The sequence below is a fragment of the Culex pipiens genome, chromosome 2 (assembly GCF_016801865.2).
Source record: "Culex pipiens pallens isolate TS chromosome 2, TS_CPP_V2, whole genome shotgun sequence".
In the NCBI taxonomy this organism is placed as follows: domain Eukaryota; kingdom Metazoa; phylum Arthropoda; class Insecta; order Diptera; family Culicidae; genus Culex; species Culex pipiens.
The window spans coordinates 169,911,011-169,928,532 of NC_068938.1; the positions used below are offsets into that span (position 1 = coordinate 169,911,011).

A 17,522-nucleotide genomic window follows, 5' to 3' on the forward strand; every position below is an offset into this window, starting at 1 on the left:
TTACAAGTGTGTTTTTCGAGCTGTGCTTACCTACGGGTTTCCAGCTTGGAAGAACTGCGCTGCTACCCATCGGAAAAAACTACAACGTATGCAGAACAAGCTTCTCAAGATGATCTACAACCTCGATCCGTGGTATCCAACCGATGATCTTCACCAGCTGGCCGAACTGGACACGATCGACGAATTCATCGACCGAATGTTCCTGAAGTTCCGGACAAGCTGCCAGATGTCGGACAACCCACTGATTTCTGCCATCGACAACTACTGACGTTAAGGAACTCAACAAACCCCGATCCCCTTCCCCCTTCTTCCCCAACTGTGATATTAGATTAAGCAAACATAACAGTTATGGATTTCGCTAGGTTTTTTACCACCCTTTTCCTAGATTTGAAGATTTGAAACAAACAATTTCTATGCTACCAAGTCAGTATCTGAAACATTTATAGTTGTAAGGAAAATCCAAATCTCTATACAAGCACAAAAGAAACAAAATTGTAACATGCTACCTCGAAAAATAAAAATTGAATTGAATTGAATTAAATTCTTAAATTCTTAAATTCTTAAATTCTTAAATTCTTAAATTCTTAAATTCTTAAATTCTTAAATTCTTAAGGGTGCACAGCAACCAAGGAAGTTGTTATCTTCTTATTCCAAAATTGTCGAACTTACGGACCCAATCCTGCAAAAATCTGACTGTAAAAATAATCACACTTTGTTGTAAATCATTTTGTGTACAACACTTTAGGGGATGAATACAAAATTACATCAAAAGTTTTCGTAGTTTTCAAAATACTAAAATTTTAGTAACATAAATCACGGTGCAAAAGCCCTGGACATAAGATTAAAAATAATACAAAAGTCGAAAATTTAAGAAAAAAAATTAGAACTTCTCTTTCTTAAATTTCAAAAATTCTTAATATTTTAATTTTTTTAATTCTGAAATTCTGACTTTGGATATACAAGTACAAACTGTGTTTATTTGTTTTTAAATCCTCAACATTTTTGAATTTTAAGTTATGGAACAAGCAATGATTATTTTAAAATTTTCTGATTTTCGAAATTGTGATTTTTTAGTTTTGAGAATTTTATGATTCTTGAATACTGAATTTTTAAATTTTCTTCTATTCTTGATTCTTCAAATTATCAAATTCTTGAAATTTTGTTTTTTTTATTTATTTTAATATAAAATTTTTTGATTTTAAGATTTTCTGATTTTTTTAATTTTTTGATTAAAAATTTTCGCATTTTTTATTGATAGTTTTGTAAGCATTTGAAGGTTTGCACCTTTTTTCAGGAAAATAGGTAAATAAATATTGTCACAGCTTTTCTCTGTTTTATTTTATCCTCTGTTTTATTTTATTCTGAGCAACAAACAAATTCCGTTCTTTATATTTTTGGTATTTTCATTATTCTGTGTGTTTTCATATTTTTTGTTTAAGAGGCAGTATTTGTAAATATTGCTCGGTTTGTTCTAGAGGTCGTATCGAGGTGCTCCGATTTGGATGAAACTTTCAGCGTTTGTTTGTCTATACATGAGATGAACTCATGCCAAATATGAGCCCTCTACGACAAAGGGAAGTGGGGTAAAACGGGCTTTGAAGTTTGAGGTCCAAAAAACATAAAAAATCTTAAAATTGCTCGCATTTCCGTAAAACTTCATCAATTCCAACTCTCTTAGATGCATTCGAAAGGTCTTTTGAAGCCCTTTAAAATGTGCCATAGACATCCAGGATTGGTTTGACTTTTTCTCATAGCTTTTGCAAATTACTGTCAAAAATTGATTTTTTTAAAGCCTTAATATCTTTTTGCAACAGCCTCCAACACCCATACTCCCATAGGTCAAAATATAGGTAATTTTATGCACTATAAGCCTACGGTATTAACTTTTTGGCCAATTGCAGTTTTTCTCATAGTTTTTCAATTTTTCTAGAACAAACATTTTACAACGTTAGTTTTTGCCCTGTAGGCCAAGAAGACGGCACTTTTTGGTCTCAATTTTGTCATATTCGGAATCCTCGGACAATTTCACGTAAGTTAGAAGTATTGGAGTTGTAATTTTGATTTAAAAAATAATTAAATAAAACATTTTTGAAAAAAGAAACAGATTTTATTTACCCTGTGTTCAATACGTCAAATGCTGTATCAAGTAGGCGAATACCTGTTTTACCCCTAATCAATCAAATTGTTAAAAAATATTTTAATTCATTATAAATGGCAATTTTTCCAATCAAATTTACAACTCCAATACTTCTAACTTACGTGAAATTGTCCGAGGATTCCGAATATGACAAAATTGAGACCAAAAAGGGTCGCTATGGCGGCCTACAGGGGTAAAACTAACGTTGTAATATGTTTGTTCTAGAAAAATTGAAAAACTATGAGAAAAACTGCGATTGGCCAAAAAGTTAATACCATAGGCTTATAGTCCATAAAATTACCTATCTTTTGACCTATGAAAGTATGGGTGTTGGAGGCTGTTGGCAAAAGTTATTAAGGTTTTAAAAAATTCCATTTTTGACAGTAATTTGCAAAAGCTATGAGAAAAAGTCAAACCAATCCTGGATGTCTATGGCACATTTTAAAGGGCTTCAAAAGACCTTTCGAATGCATCTAAGTGAGTTGGAATTTATGAAGTTTTACGGAAATGCGAGCAATTTTAAGATTTTTTATGTTTTTTGGACCTCAAACTTCAAAGCCCGTTTTACCCCACTTCCCTTTGTCGTAGAGGGCTCATATTTGGCATGAGTTCATCTCATGTATAGACAAACAAACGCTGAAAGTTTCATCCAAATCGGAGCACCTCGATACGACCTGTTACACATTGGTGAAAAACTCGCTCTTAAACTCATTTAAATCATATATATCTCCTCTACTCACTTGTTGTTCATCAAGATGTTCGAGCACTTGATGTCCCGGTGGAGGAAGTTCTTCTTGTGACAGTAGTTGAGCCCGTCCAGCAGCTGCCGCATAATGCTCGCATTGTTCTGCTCGTTAAAGTCCACCATGCCGCTCTCCAGCAGCCCCATCAGATCGTGGTCCATGTACTCAAACACCAGATAGAACGAGCCCTTGTCCTTCCGGAACTCGAGCGCGTCCTGCTTGTCGGTGACAATCTCGCGCAGGTTCACAATGTTCTTGTGGTTGAGCTGGCGCAGAATTTTAATCTCCCGAACCGCCGTAATCGGGAAGCCCTCCTTTTCGTGCTCCAGCCGGACCTTCTTGAGCGCCACCAGCTCGTTCGTCTCCTGGTCGCGGGCCTTGTACACCTGAAAGAAATGGATGCAATGTTGAGTTTTCCTTTGAATGAGTGTAAGGCGCGACTAGACTTACCTGCCCATACGTTCCCTCGCCGATCTGCTCGATCATGTCAAACACGTCGACGGCGCGTTCGCCCCAGTCCTTGCCGCCCGAGGCCGACATCGGTCCGAGCATATTGCGCGAATGTCTCCGCATAAGGATTCGGGGCCGACCTTTGGGCTTCTTGCTGGAACCGGATTTGCTGCCGTACTTGCCGGAGGACCGCTTGGTGGGCGTTCCGGACACGGACGGGGGCGACCCGATGTCCTCGTCACCGCTGAGATCCTCCGAACCGGGCACCATCGGAGGCATCGGCAGATTCAGCAGGCCCTTTTTGACCGAAGAGGACGACGAGGATGAGGTCGAGGCCGCTGCTAGGCTGGTCGCGGAGAAGGAAGGCCCTCGGTGCTCATTGCTGGAACGTTTACTGGCCGAGCCAGGTTTCGAATGCCTGTTGTGGTGACTATTGTTGGCGCTGCTGCTGCTGCTGCTATTGTTGTTGGGCATCGTAATGGCCCCGGTCGTGGTCAGCGTCGGAATGGGCATCACCTTCATTTGAGCACCGGCCACCGGGCTGAGTGGCCGCGGCGGACTTGGCGTTTGAGCGCCCTCCAGCTCGGCCACGTTCACCCCCGGGGGCATCGGCAGATTCGTAAGACTTTTTGGTTTGTTGGAAGGTACTACGGTTGCAACCGTTGGTGGCGGGGCTGACGTTGGCGGGGGAGGTGGAGGTGGTTTCGAGGCCGAATCCGCGGCCAACGAAGCCACGTTCAGCATCGTACTGATGGATTCGCTCGATAGGCTGGCACTTTGATTGAGACTTTCGCTGCTTTGACTATTCAATATCACAGGTATTCGTGAGTCTGAGCCTTCCAACGAGGTCAGTGATGGCATGGTGTCCATCGTGTCCATCGACGTCGTCGTACTGACCAGCGCCTGATCACCGCCCTGCTCCGGCATCGGAATGTCCCGAATGTCCTTCATTCCATTGGAATTCACCGTCGTCGCAGTCACCATCGCACTGCTGTCGACTTCATTCATCCCCCCAGCCGCCACCGCCACAAAGTCGTTGGACATGCTGTTTTCGTTGACCACGCCACCGCCATCCGGTCCCGCCGCCGAACCACCCTCCTTCTTCTCCAGGATCTCCTTGAGCGTCTTGAGCCGCTTGTGCTTGTCCTTGATCAGCTCGGCGAAGAAGCTGGTGTCCGTAATCTTCTCCTTGATGTCGAACTTCTTCGCCGCTCCGGACAGACCCGACGGTGATCGGGACCGGCTTCCACTGGAGTAGCGCCGATCGCGGCTGCGTGATCGATGCCTCGACCGAGCCCGGCTGCGACTTCGATCCGAGGGCGACGGACTGTGGTAGTAGCCCTTGCGCGAGCGTGACTTGCTCCCCGAGGGTGACTTTCGCCGGCGGTGACTACTGCTCCGTTCGACCGGACTGGGACTCCTGGGAATGGAAAAACAAACGGAGTTAACGTTTTGAGCAATTCTCTACGAAATCGGTCTTTTTTCTTCAATATTCATTTTTGTATTTTTTAATCCGACTGAAACTTTTTTGGTGCCTTCGGTATGCCCAAAGAAGCCATTTTGCATCATTAGTTTGTCTATATAATTTTCCATACAAATTTGGCAGCTGTCCATACAAAAATGATGTATGAAAATTCAAAAATCTGTATCTTTTGAAGGAATTTTTTGATCGATTTGGTGTCTTCGGCAAAGTTGTAGGTATGAATATGGACTACACTGGAAAAAAATGATACACGGTAAAAAAAATTTGGTGATTTTTTTATTTAACTTTTTATCACTAAAACTTGATTTGCAAAAAAACACTATTTTTATTTTTTTTATTTTTGATATGTTTTAGAGGACATAAAATGCCAACTTTTCAGAAATTTCCAGGTTGTGCAAAAAATCATTGACCGAGTTATGAATTTTTTAATCAATACTGATTTTTTCAAAAAAATCGAAATTTTGGTCGCAAAAACTTTTCAACTTCATTTTTCAATGTAAAATTGAATTTTCAATCAAAAAGTACTTTAGTGAAATTTTGATAAAGAGCACCTTTTTCAAGTTAAAGCCATTTATATGTAACTTTTTTCTAAATAGTCGCAGTTTTTCATTTTTTTTAATTAGTGCACATGTTTGCCCACTTTTGAGAAAAATATTTTTGAAAAGCTGAGAAAATTCTCTATATTTTGCTTCTTCGGACTTTGTTGATACGACCTTTAGTTGCTGAGATATTGCCATGCAATGGTTTAAAAACAGGAAAATTGATGTTTTCTAAGTCTCACACAAACAGCCCACCATATTTCAATGTTGATATCTCAGCAACTAATGGTCCGATTTTCAATGTTAAAATATGAAACATTTGTGAAATTTTCCGATCTTTTCGAAACCAATATTTTCAAAATTTTCAAATCAAGACTAACATTTCAAAAAGGCCAAACATTCAATATTACGCCCTTTCAAAATGTTAGTCTTGATTTGAAAATTTTGAAAATATTGTTTTCGAAAAGATCGGAAAATTTCACAAATGTTTCATATTTTAACATTGAAAATCGGACCATTAGTTGCTGAGATATCAACATTGAAATATGGTGGGCTGTTTGTGTGAGACTTAGAAAACATCAATTTTCCTGTTTTTAAACCATTGCATGGCAATATCTCAGCAACTAAAGGTCGTATCAACAAAGTCCGATGAAGAAGAATATAGAGAATTTTCTCAGCTCTTCAAAAATATTTTTTTCAAAGGTGGGCAAACATGTGCACTAATTTTAAAAAATGAAAAACTGTGACTATTTTCAAAAAAGTCACTTAAATATGGATTTAACTTGAAAACGGTGCACTTTATCAAAATTTCACTAAAGTACTTTTTGATTGCAAATTTGATTTTACATCGAAAATGAAGTTGAAAAATTGTTGCGACCAAAATTTCGATTTTTTGAAAAAATCAGTATTGATTAAAACATTCATAACTCGGTCAATGATTTTTTGCACAACCTGGAAATTTCTGAAAAGTTTGCATTTGCATTCCTTTAAAACATATCAAAAAAAAAAAAAAAAAAATAGTGTTTTTTGCCAAATCAAGTTTTAGTGACAAAAAGTTAAATAAAAAATCACCAAAATTTTTTTTACCCTGTACATTTTTTTTCAGTGTAGTCCATATCCATACCTACAACTTTGCCGAAGACACCAAATCGATCAAAAAATTCCTTCAAAAGATACAGATTTTTGAATTTTCATACATCATTTTTGTATGGACAGCTGCCAAATTTGTACGGAAAATTATATGGACAAACTAATGATGCAAAATGGCTTCTTTGGGCATACCGAAGGCACCAAAAAAGTTTCAGTCAGATTAAAAAATACAAAAAAAAATCGAATGACCGAAATCCTAGAGAACTGCTCTTTTAACAACTGTGTGTGTGCGGTTCAATCTAACTCTCGCTAACCGGTAGCGAAATTATGAGAAAGTATATTTTTATCAGACTCTGTATATGCCGAATGCTGATACAGCTTATCGCAGTCCCGGGTATAAGGTGGTTTTTATAGGTTTGAATTTTTACCTTTTAAGTATTTTTTAAGTTCTTAAATTTATAAGTTCCTAATTTTGTTTAAATTGAATATTTTTAAAATTTTTGATTTCATCGTGAATAATTTTTCGAGAATTTCTTTTTTTAAGAATTTGAGAAATTGAGTATTTTTGAGTTTCGGTTTTTTAAATTCCCGATTTTTTTTTGTTCCAAAATCTTTAATTGAGCCCTGAATTAAAAAAAACACGGAAAATCATAACAACAACTGAAAATTGTCAGATTAAATTCATAAATAAAATTCAATGGTTTTAAAAATTTAAAATCAAAATTTATGAAAAAAAAAATTAAATCCAAAATTCACCATTCAAACCAGGGGGGCGACATTTATATCTCAGCCAACACAAGCTGTCAACTTCGGCACCAGAACAAAAGGGAGCTGTCAATTACGGCGCCAGCACAAAAAAAAACAGCTGTTCGTTACGGAACCAAAACAAAGCAACTGCGCACTGTAAAAAAAGTACAAAAACTGCAGGCATAAAATGGGAATAAAGTATTTTTTTTATGTAAAATATTACTGCAATGTACGTTTAAAAGTTAGTGTATGTTTTTGAGGTGATTTTTATCAATTTATTTGCAAAATAAATTACTAAAGTTGGGAATTTTAAGCACACATCGGGCCGACCTCATTTAAAGTTGTACATTTATCACATGAAACGTTTAAATTAGCTACTGTGTAATTTGACTTTTACTACAGTAATTCTTTTAACAAATATTGAATTAGGCCGTTGCAAATATTTTTCAATTTTATGTCGCCCCCCCCTTCAAAATTGGTCCGAAAAATCAGGGGGCAAACAAATATTTTTTCAAATAATATCAAAATTTCAATGGAAATAGAAGTCTAATCAACTGAGAACAATCTAAAATGCCTTTTTCTGCATTGATAATCATATTTAACATGTTTGGACTCGTATATTTTGAACTTTTATAAAATTACAATGTACAGCACCGCAAAAACATTTTTTTTTCTCGCAAAAATAAAATTTTCGTCAGCACTTAGAAATTTTGGAAATAAATGATTGCAAAACAACTGGACATGTGTATGATGCATTTTAAAGCACTTTTTTTCATCAAATGTTGACACCGTGGCCTGTAATTTCAATTTTTAACTTTTTTTATTTTTTTGCCCCCCCCTCGACTTTGATCAGAGTCGAGGGACATAAACTTCAAAAAATATTTGCAACGGCCTTATTGATAAAAAATATTTTTGTTTTCACTGTGCGCAGTTTGCGCGCGTTATTAATCTCAATCACCCAAGATGGCGGCCTTTAGCATCCCCCTGATTCAAACACATATAAATTTAACTTTTTTTTAATAAAAAAAAATTCTGAAATTCCTGAAATTTTTTAAAACTTCAGCAAAAATAAATGTCTAAAAAATTAAAAATTTAAGGTTTTTTATGAAAAATTTAAAAAAATCTAAGCAGAGGAGCGGCCGTGGCTGACTAGTTAGTTACGGTGTTCGCTTTGTAAGCGAATGGTTCTAGGTTCGATTCCCATCTGCTCCCAACGACAAGGTTAAGAACATAGAAATTTAAAATGATAAATATGAACGAAAAATCAAAAGTCGCTCGTGGCGGGGTTCGATCATCCGTCCTTTGGATTGATAAGCAAAAATGCTAACCACTAGGCCATGGCGACTTGGTAAGCTTGGACTGGACCTAGGAATACTGTTACAGAGAACGAGTTGTGGCGCTTTAACCACGGCAAATAGTATGCCAGAGCATACGTGGAAATACAATGTCCAATCCCAGAGGGTCCCGGAGTACCAAACCTTCTTAGCATGGTGCTCCCAACGAATACAACCAAATCTTGGAGTTTATGGTGGTGTGTACCCACGCTTCTTCCTCCCCTGTCGATTCAGAATTGTGTTGTTGTTCGAAAAGTCTGTGCTCAAACTCAACCCACATCAACGATTCATGTCTCTGCGATACAACTTTACGCAGTAGACCTGGCCGCTTTTACGATTGTGCATTCAAATGCAATGGGTCACTACAATTATGCTCTCTAAAAATGCTTTTACTCTGAACATACCTCCTGGTTGGCGAACCACGCCGATCGTGCTGATTCCACTCCGGTTCCCGGGGCGCCCGATACCGCTTGTCCTTCCGGTAGTAATCCTTCTCCGGCGGTGACCGATCCCTTCGTCGCTTGGCCGGCGGTGGAGTGTACGGCTTGTGGCGGCCATCTACAAAAGAAGACAATTCATTGTAAACTGCAAAATAACCAAGCAATAATAATTGCCCCTTACTTGGACTGGTACTCTTGCGTGCGTGCGACCCATGCCGATTCGACGACGGACTTCCGCCGTGTCGATGCCGTCCCCGACTTCCGTCACCACCTCCCCTCGGCGTCGGACTGTCGCTGATGGCAATCGGACTAACGTGCGGCAGATGGGACGACGATCCGCCCTTTCGGCCACCACTTCCCGCCGAGCCAACGGGGGGCGTGTGGGGCGAGGACGTCGATTGGTAGTGCTGCTTGCGGGACGTTGACGAAGACGACGAAGTCATGCCCCGGTGACCGCCGGATGGGGGAGGTGGACTTCGACCACCGCGGCCGGACGATTGCTGCGACAGCTGTTGCTGCTGCTGCTGCTGGTGGTGGTCCACGTACGGGCTGTTGACGGAACGGCTCGACGGTCGGATTGGGGGCGTGGCTGCAGGTGGGAGAAGAGAAGAGCGTGGGGGCGATATGTCAACGCGGGTCAAAATGTGGATTTGTCGTAGGGGGAAGGATTATGGCGAGAAAAAAAAGAACATAAAAATTAAAACGACATTAAAGAACAAACACGATCGCTAACCATGAATGGTGATTTTGATGGAAAAAGTGCGTAATTTTAACATCTAGAGTTTTTTTTTAAAAATAAGGTCCTATAAGCTATTGTGTTTCATATGTTTATAGGACCTTTTCAAAAAGAAAACTCTAGATATGACTTTTATTTTGCCAAATACAAGTTGCAAGGCCCTCCGGCCGTTGAGCTCAAAAATATCCTCAAAAATCCACGAATGTTATCTGGGAATTTGTTATTCAAGATGGCGGCCAATATGGCGGTGATTTTGGCTAACTGTACAGATGTCTTCTAATTAGACGAGAATGCATTGGGCCACGCCCATTTTTCTATTTTCAGCTTAGTTCTTTTTTTTTTTCTTCCAGCGCTGTTTTGGATTTGCTTAGTGCTGCCAAAATTGATTAAATTTTAAGCAAACACTCACGAAAAGTAGCATTTATAGAGAAAGTTTCCTGGCAACACCACAAGCGCTGCTGGTGGTGTTGGTGGCCACCTTTTGTTCTTTTTTTGCCTTCGCTTCTTGCTCGGTTTTCTTCAGCCTTCGTTTGGAATGGGTGGTCAAAATTGAAACGTCAAAAGACATAGCGCGTTTGTTTTTTTGATGGTGCCTGCTAATTATTCACATTTTTCGGGATTATTTTTCAAGTGAGTGACTAAGTTATGGTGAAAGGAACATGTTGCCGGTAGTTGGAAGCAATTTTATATTTTAAGCGCTTTTAAATCGTTAGCGCAAGTGAAATGATATTGATGGCGACTTTCGTTAAGCAGTCAACCTCTGATCTTGCGTGTGGATGTGTGTGCCACCAAAATGATGAGAAATGGTCTCGCAAAATAGAAATTATGATTAAAAGTGCATTAAATTTGATCTTTTTGGCCAGTGAGTGGCATACATTTGCGTGCTTACTCGAGGCGGTGCTGTTGCTGGTAATTTTACAGCCTAAATAGTATTTTTGGAGCTTTAATCGAGCATCAAACTCTTCATATGACGAAGATAGGTGTTTGATTAGAAAGGGTATATTTCCCCTATCTCCTACTTGGTGCGAAATGACCCATAAAATTGTAAACGATTTTAGGTTTCTTGAGGGTGCCGAAAATCGGGTTAGGGCAGTGCTAGTGACCATTCGACATTTTAAGTAAATGGTGACTGAGCGCTTCGTTCGCCTACCCTACATAATCCTGACTATATTCTGCTTTCGTTCGTTCACACACGAACGGATTAGCGCAACGCAAAATTCAAAAGTTTTACGTTAACCAGAAATAAATGCGTAGTAACTTTTCAAAAGGGCGTCACCAGTGCATCCTTTTAAAAAAATGTCTTTTGAAATAGTTCCTCTTCTTTCTTATTTCTTTACACCCATACAAGGCTCCATACAATTTTGGAAGCTGTCCATACAAAAGTGGTACGTAATCTATCGAAAATCTGTATCTTTTGAAGAATTTCTGAGCAGTTGGTGTCTTCAGTAAAGTTTTACGTATTGATGAGGACTATTCAGATAAATGCTATTACCTTTTTCACAAAAATTCAATTTCCCAAAATCCATTTTAAAATTTTTGAAATGTTTTCATATGTTTTAGAGAACAAAAAACGCAACTTTTGAGCCATTGAAATGTTTGAACAACCATTTTTATTTTAAAAAACGTAACTTAATCCACCTTTAGGTGGTTGGTGCCTTCCTCTCGTTTTAAGAGTGATTACAATCCCCTAAAGTGTTAACATGATTTATGGATCTCCCCTAACGTGATCGCAGCACCTTAGAGGTCCTAATAAAAATAGGTGACGAGTAAAAAAACAGACTTCCTACAGACTTTTTGTCAAGATTATACAGACACCGCCTTTCAGGAAAATGGCATCCTTCTACACAGCTTTTTCGTGGCGATCAGACCCGACCATTTGAGGTTATGTGAATTCAGACCATTTTTTAAACTGTTTGTAATTTAAGATAGGTAAGTCAGATCTTGAAAATTCTTAATCCACAAGAAAGGTCTTCTCATATGCTTTCTAAAAATATATAACATGTGAGGGTTTCATGAAAAAAACACCCTTTTTACCATAATTTTAATTTCATATGAAACAGTTTTTTTAACATAACTTTTTAAATACATGAGAAAACTGTATGAATTTAAATAGCAACTTAGGGGACGTTAAAACGGATCGATTAAAACCATTCCGGCCAAAATCGGTTGAGCCTGTGACAAGATATTCCAGTGACATTGATTTTGTACACATGTCTACATACAGCCAAACACACAGACATTTGCTCAGCTGGTGATTCTGAGTCGATATGTACAAATGAAGGTAGGTCTAGGAGGTCTAACTAAAAAGTTCGTTTTTCGAGTGATTTTATAGCCTTTCCTCAGTAAAGTGAGGAAGGCAAAAAAGCTTTTTTTATAAATTTTACGCCAAACGTGTTTTTACTTCAGAGTTAAATGTAAATTACACATTTTTAAAAAGTTAGAGTTAGGGGGAGGGGGGGCAGAATGGACCACCTAAGGGAAATGCACCAAAAACCATAGAAAAACATAAAAATTTATGAATCCAGTGTAGTAGGCTTATGCTTTGGAATGTTTCCTTCAATGTTGTATACTTGGTTGATGAAAATTATTTACTTAAAACTATTTTTGAGCCACTTTAAAAAAAAAAGTTTTTTCGACTAACTTTCCAGGGTGCGGGGCAGAATGGACCACCCTGCGGGGCAGAATGGGCCACCTTAGAAAACAAGCCATTTCTCCTAATACAACGTTGAAGGGTGATAAGAAATTACTTGAGGGACCTTTCCATTATAGTTTCCATAAAATTTGATCACTTTTATGAAAACAGTAACTTAAAAAAACAAAGATTTTTGAAAATAGTGTGAATATGTCGAAAAAAGACACTATTTTTACAACTAAGCGTCCAAACAACTAAAAAATCAACTTTTGTTGCATTAAACGTGATTTGTGAAGCTACCAGGAGTGAAATAATCCATTTAATCCAAATTTCATAACTTTTGATTGTTTTTATAAGGTAGGATAAGGGTGGTCCATTCTGCCCCCAAGTGGATTTTAATTTAACACATCCACCACCAAGTCTCTAAATGATTTCAAGGTTCCGTTGTTGTTTGTATACCTTGGTAGTAGCATCTAGTAGCGTTATAAGCATTGAGCAAACTTTTTCAAACAATCCAACTTTTCAGAAAGCTTATTTAAGAACCTCAAAATAAACAACATTTGCGTGGTTTTTCAATAAATTTACATTTTTGCTCATAATTCGAAAAATACAATGAATTCAAACGTCGTTTTCGGTATGGTGATGCTATTTGACGTCCTTTATAAGACCCTTGTCTTACAGTTGGTCTAAATCCATTCTAAAGCCTAAATCCAAGGGTGGCCCGTTCTGCCCCCATGGTCCATTCTGCCCCCCCTGCCCCTAAATGTAAATTACACATTTAAAAAAGAAACAAGAAAATTGAAGATTTAAAAGTCCCATCCAAACAGCATTCATTTTCTAGTACGAATCTCAGAAAAAATGGTCCTATATTCTATGTGTAAAAAATTAAACATTTGTGAAATTTTTTGATCACAGCTCCAATTTACAACTCGAGAATTTCGAATCTGTCAAAATTGAGCCCAAAAAGTGCAGTCAGTGTTGAAAGATTTTATAGAAAAATCATTAAACTATAAGAAAAACTGTAATTGGTCAAAAAGTTCATACTGAAATTCCCTAACTTTGACCTGAGGGATTAAGGGTGTTGTAGGTTTTTGCAAAAAGATATTGGGGATTGAAAAAAAAATTAACACTAATTTGCAAAAGCTTTTAGAAAAAGTCAAACCAATCCCGAATCATTTTGGCACATTTGGAAGTGCTTAAAATGAATTGGATTTCATAAATTTGTACAAAAAGGCTAGCAATTTTAAGTTTTTTTTTATGTTTTCCGAACCTTAAACTTCGATGCCCGTTTTACCACACTTCCCTGTATCGTAGAAGGCTCATATTTGGAATGGGTTCTTTTCATGTATAGACAAACAAACGCTCCAAATCGGAGCTTTATGCCTACTCAAAATACTCAAAATACCTTCTTCATAAATGGTTTTCCAAGACTTACGTATGTATCTCAAACATTAATGTAATGTTTGGTTCTAAATTTAAAAGGAGTTTTTTTTTGAGGTCCCAAGTGAAACTGGATAAAAATTTCAGTGAAAATGAGCAAAAATAATGAGAGTGAAACTAAACAAAGCTTAGCAATTTTGCGACGCCGATATATTCAAGAAAAAAAAACTTTTGAAATGCTCTGTTAAGGAGCCATCCATAAACCACGTGAACACATTTTTTCGATGGACAATTGTCCACGAAGTAGAGTGTCCGCCTGATTTATGGACGGTCCCTAATTCAACAACAAAAGTATTGGGTTCAAGAAATGATCTACATTATTTGTTTAAGTCCGTCAACCGCGTACCTCTCAAGTAAAGAAATTCCTTGAACATTTTTGTTGGACAATTTTTTTTAACCGTAGTTCAGATAGGCACATTTGTTGGGAACTGCGTACCCGTCTTAAGGACGAAAATAACATCATACTAGATAAAACGCTACTCTTCGGTATAAATCTGCTCTAACATCAATTGTTACACGAAAACACAAGGTTAGGCAAGCGACCCAATTCAAACTGTGTGATTATGTGTATAACTTCAATAAATCAACAAAAATGTTATTTGCAAAATGTTGTTGTTGCTTCCCATGTTTTGGATTTTCCTCGGAACATTTTCGTTTGGCGAGATAAAATTTCGTGGTGTTGGGAAGTCAACAATATCATTCTGCAAATCGTTATCCGTGTCAGAAAAAAACGCTCAAGGAAAGTAAGTAGAAAGTAGGATTAGCATACCGTCATTTTGGTCTCCGCTTTTCAAAGAATACAACGAAGAAATAATAAGCGCATATCTATTAATCTTTTTCTTCAAGCCACCTACAGAAGAAAAGAACACGGTTATCGAAATATGGCAGTTTGAATCCTCCGGAGGTCACGCGTAATTTCACACGACCACCGGAAGGTTAATGAAGAAAGGGGTCATTTTGTTCCAAATTGGTGCTACTTGAGAAGGGGGCATACTGTCTATAAGGGGAACACTTCTCGTACCGTTCAGAAATCGAATGGCCATGTACGAAAAGCGTTTGAAAATCAAATTTGCTCTACTTTATCTAAGAGTTGACCCAGAGTTGATGATGAAGGTGTATGATGACCCAAGAAGGGGGGAGAGGTCACCACTTACCTGGCGACATCGGCGTAAGGCTCTCCTCGCCGGCGTTCGTCACGTTCCGCACCGGCGTGTACGTCTTCTCGTACTCGTCGGGGCTGGCCTTGAGGGGCGGCGTCAACGATTCCATGCACTCCAGTAGCGAGTTTTCGCTCTCCGAGATGGTCTCCACGCTGGACAGCGATCGAGCGCGCTTCTTTTTTCGCTTCTTGGACTTTTTGTTCTTCTTGTGCTTTTTGTCTTTCTTGCTCTTCTTGCGCTTCCGGCCACCGGACTCGTCTTCGTCCTCTTCCTCCAGCTCTTCCTCTTCCTCTTCTTCCTCGACGATTTCGTACTCTTCCTCTTCGTCCAGTTCTTCGTCCATCATCAGTTCAGCACCGTGGCCGTCACCCTCGGGTTCCGGTTCCGGCTCTTCGGTGGGCGATGCCGGCGTGTCCAGCTCTTTGTGGACCTGGTCTTCGTCTTCTTCCTCCTCCTCCGCTTGACGGTGCCGCTGATTGTGGTGACTGCTGCTGCCGCTGCTGTGATGATGGCGATGGTGGTGGTGCTTCGAGGCCTGTTTTATAGAGGAAGTATCGGATGATATTGAGTTTTTACGCTTGGACCGGGAAGAATGCGAATGTGACGACTGGCTGATTGGCGACGTGGCAGTGATGCTGACCCTTCGCCCACTGTCCGTCACGGTGACGGAACCGGTCGGAGCAGCACCTTGCGAGATGAGCTCGGCCAACGTTGGCGGCGGAACCGGTGTCGTGCTAGTGCTGCTACTGCTGACGACTCCCGCCGCATCGCCCGCCGCCGGTCCCGCTGCACTGCTGCTGCTGCGCTCGTGCTGAATCTGAGAGATGTTCTTACTGTACAATTTAACCGTCTCGTTGCGGCTCGCGGTTGTCCGGCTAAAGTTGCTGCTGGACTCGTTTCCGCCGGCCCCGGCGGCCGTAGCGCCGAAGGGTGGTGACACACTGCCACCGCCATCCGACTCAATCTCGCCGGCTTCCGGTGCGCTGAAATCGTCCGAACTTACGTCGGAATACTCGACCACCGGACCACCTCCTCCTCCTCCGCCTTTGGACGATCCGCCTCCGCCACCATTTCCGGCCCTTCGCTCCGCTCGCCGTTCATCGCTCGAGGACGGCGCCTGTGACTGGTCCTCGTGGTCGGGCCGATCCTCGTCGCTAGACGCGTGCCGTCGCCGTTTAGATTTTTTGCTCTTCTTCGAGTGCTTCTTCGGATGTTTTGACGAACGCTTCGGACTCCGGTCTGGTCGATCTCCACGTTCCATGCTGGGTTTTGGTGTCGGAACTTCCTCCACACTCACGACTAGTAGTAGCCACTACTTTGGTAATTTGATTACACTTCGTTCCTGTTTCTCCTCTCGCTTTAATACACAATTCTATCTTCTATTGAGTAAAATGTATGTGTGTGTCTGTGTTTCTATTTACTGAATATTTAATATCGGTAAATTCGAAAAATGCTGCTACTGGTGGTTGATCACCTCGGCCGCGCAGCACGGTCGATTTGTTCTAGTTCTTGTGATATAAGCTAGGAACGCCGACGACGACGAAGAGGACGACGCCGTTGCTACTGGAACGGGACGAGCCGTGTGCGACGACGACGACGATTTCGCAACAGATTGGAAACAGTCTGGAATGTGAGACGCGAAGAAAAAAAAAAGTTGAAATTTAAATGTTTTAATTTTAGTTTAATGATTAAACTGAATAAAATATACAAAGTTGCAGGAAAAGCAAAAAAAAAATCACAAAAAATCAAAATGATGAACCTTTGCATTGATTATCGAGCTGCGATTAATTATTTGACCAATAACTGAAAAGGGACCATCCATAAACCACGTGGACACAAAAAGATACAGAAAAGATTTTTTTTTTTGTATGGTCCACGAGGGGGGTAACAGATTCTCAAAAAAAGTATCCACATGGTTTAATATGGTCCCAAACAGATAAATAATTTATATGTACGGACTTATCTGCTAAAATGTGTCGTTATTGTCTCTGGAGAATGAGTTAAGTAAAAATTGCTTGGCAGAATGTAAACTGTACTTGATATCAAAAGTTGTATTTGTACTATTATATAATAGGGTTCTATACTGCCGTTGTTAGATTTTAGAAATTCCATTGCAAAACTAAAAGTACTTTTAGCTAGCCTTTAAACAAGTATTTCATTAAACCAGGGCTGTGGAGTCGGAGTCGGAGTCGGCGGAGTCGGGTATTTTTGGGGACCTGGAGTCGGAGTCGGAGTCGTCAAAACTGGAATAGCTGGAGTCGGAGTCGGCTAAATTTTATGAGCTGGAGTCGGAGCCGGAGTCGAAAATTTCAGATAAACCCGGAGTTATAATGCAAATTAATTCACAAATGTTCCTTATTTTTTTTAAACCGCGTAATGATTTTTTTTTTCAGCTAATTTATGTGTTGGTTCAAGAAATTTATCAGATGCCATTATGTTTTTGAATCATTTTCAATTTGATTGGATAGCTCTGACTGTGTTATTTCGATCAAAAATCAAACCATCCACATTAACGACCCCCGGGTCTTTTGTGGTCTCTATTGCAAGTTCCTGCTCGAACCTAGGAGTCCGAAGGCTTGAATGGGGAGACCC

General features: G+C 39.6%; 1 protein-coding gene across 3 annotated transcripts in view; it reads right to left on the bottom strand.

Annotated features, from left to right (window-relative positions):
• The window catches only part of LOC120427338 (cyclin-dependent kinase 12), a 28,994-nt gene that overhangs the window by 5,752 nt on the left and 5,720 nt on the right, over positions 1 to 17,522 (bottom strand). The window contains exons 2-8 of one of the 3 annotated variants that reach the window (XM_039592191.2): positions 15,934 to 16,553; positions 14,925 to 15,465; positions 14,540 to 14,620; positions 9,144 to 9,551; positions 8,927 to 9,080; positions 3,331 to 4,750; positions 2,878 to 3,266 (exon numbers count right to left, since the gene is read on the bottom strand). In XM_039592191.2, the coding sequence (XP_039448125.1) occupies positions 2,878 to 3,266; positions 3,331 to 4,750; positions 8,927 to 9,080; positions 9,144 to 9,551; positions 14,540 to 14,620; positions 14,925 to 15,465; positions 15,934 to 16,191 (3,251 nt within the window). In that variant the 5' untranslated portion in view covers positions 16,192 to 16,553. Of the gene's footprint in view, positions 1 to 2,877; positions 3,267 to 3,330; positions 4,751 to 8,926; positions 9,081 to 9,143; positions 9,552 to 14,539; positions 14,621 to 14,924; positions 16,554 to 17,522 lie in introns of all 3 variants that reach the window. The other 2 variants (XM_039592188.2, XM_039592189.2) reach the window with 2 other exon arrangements.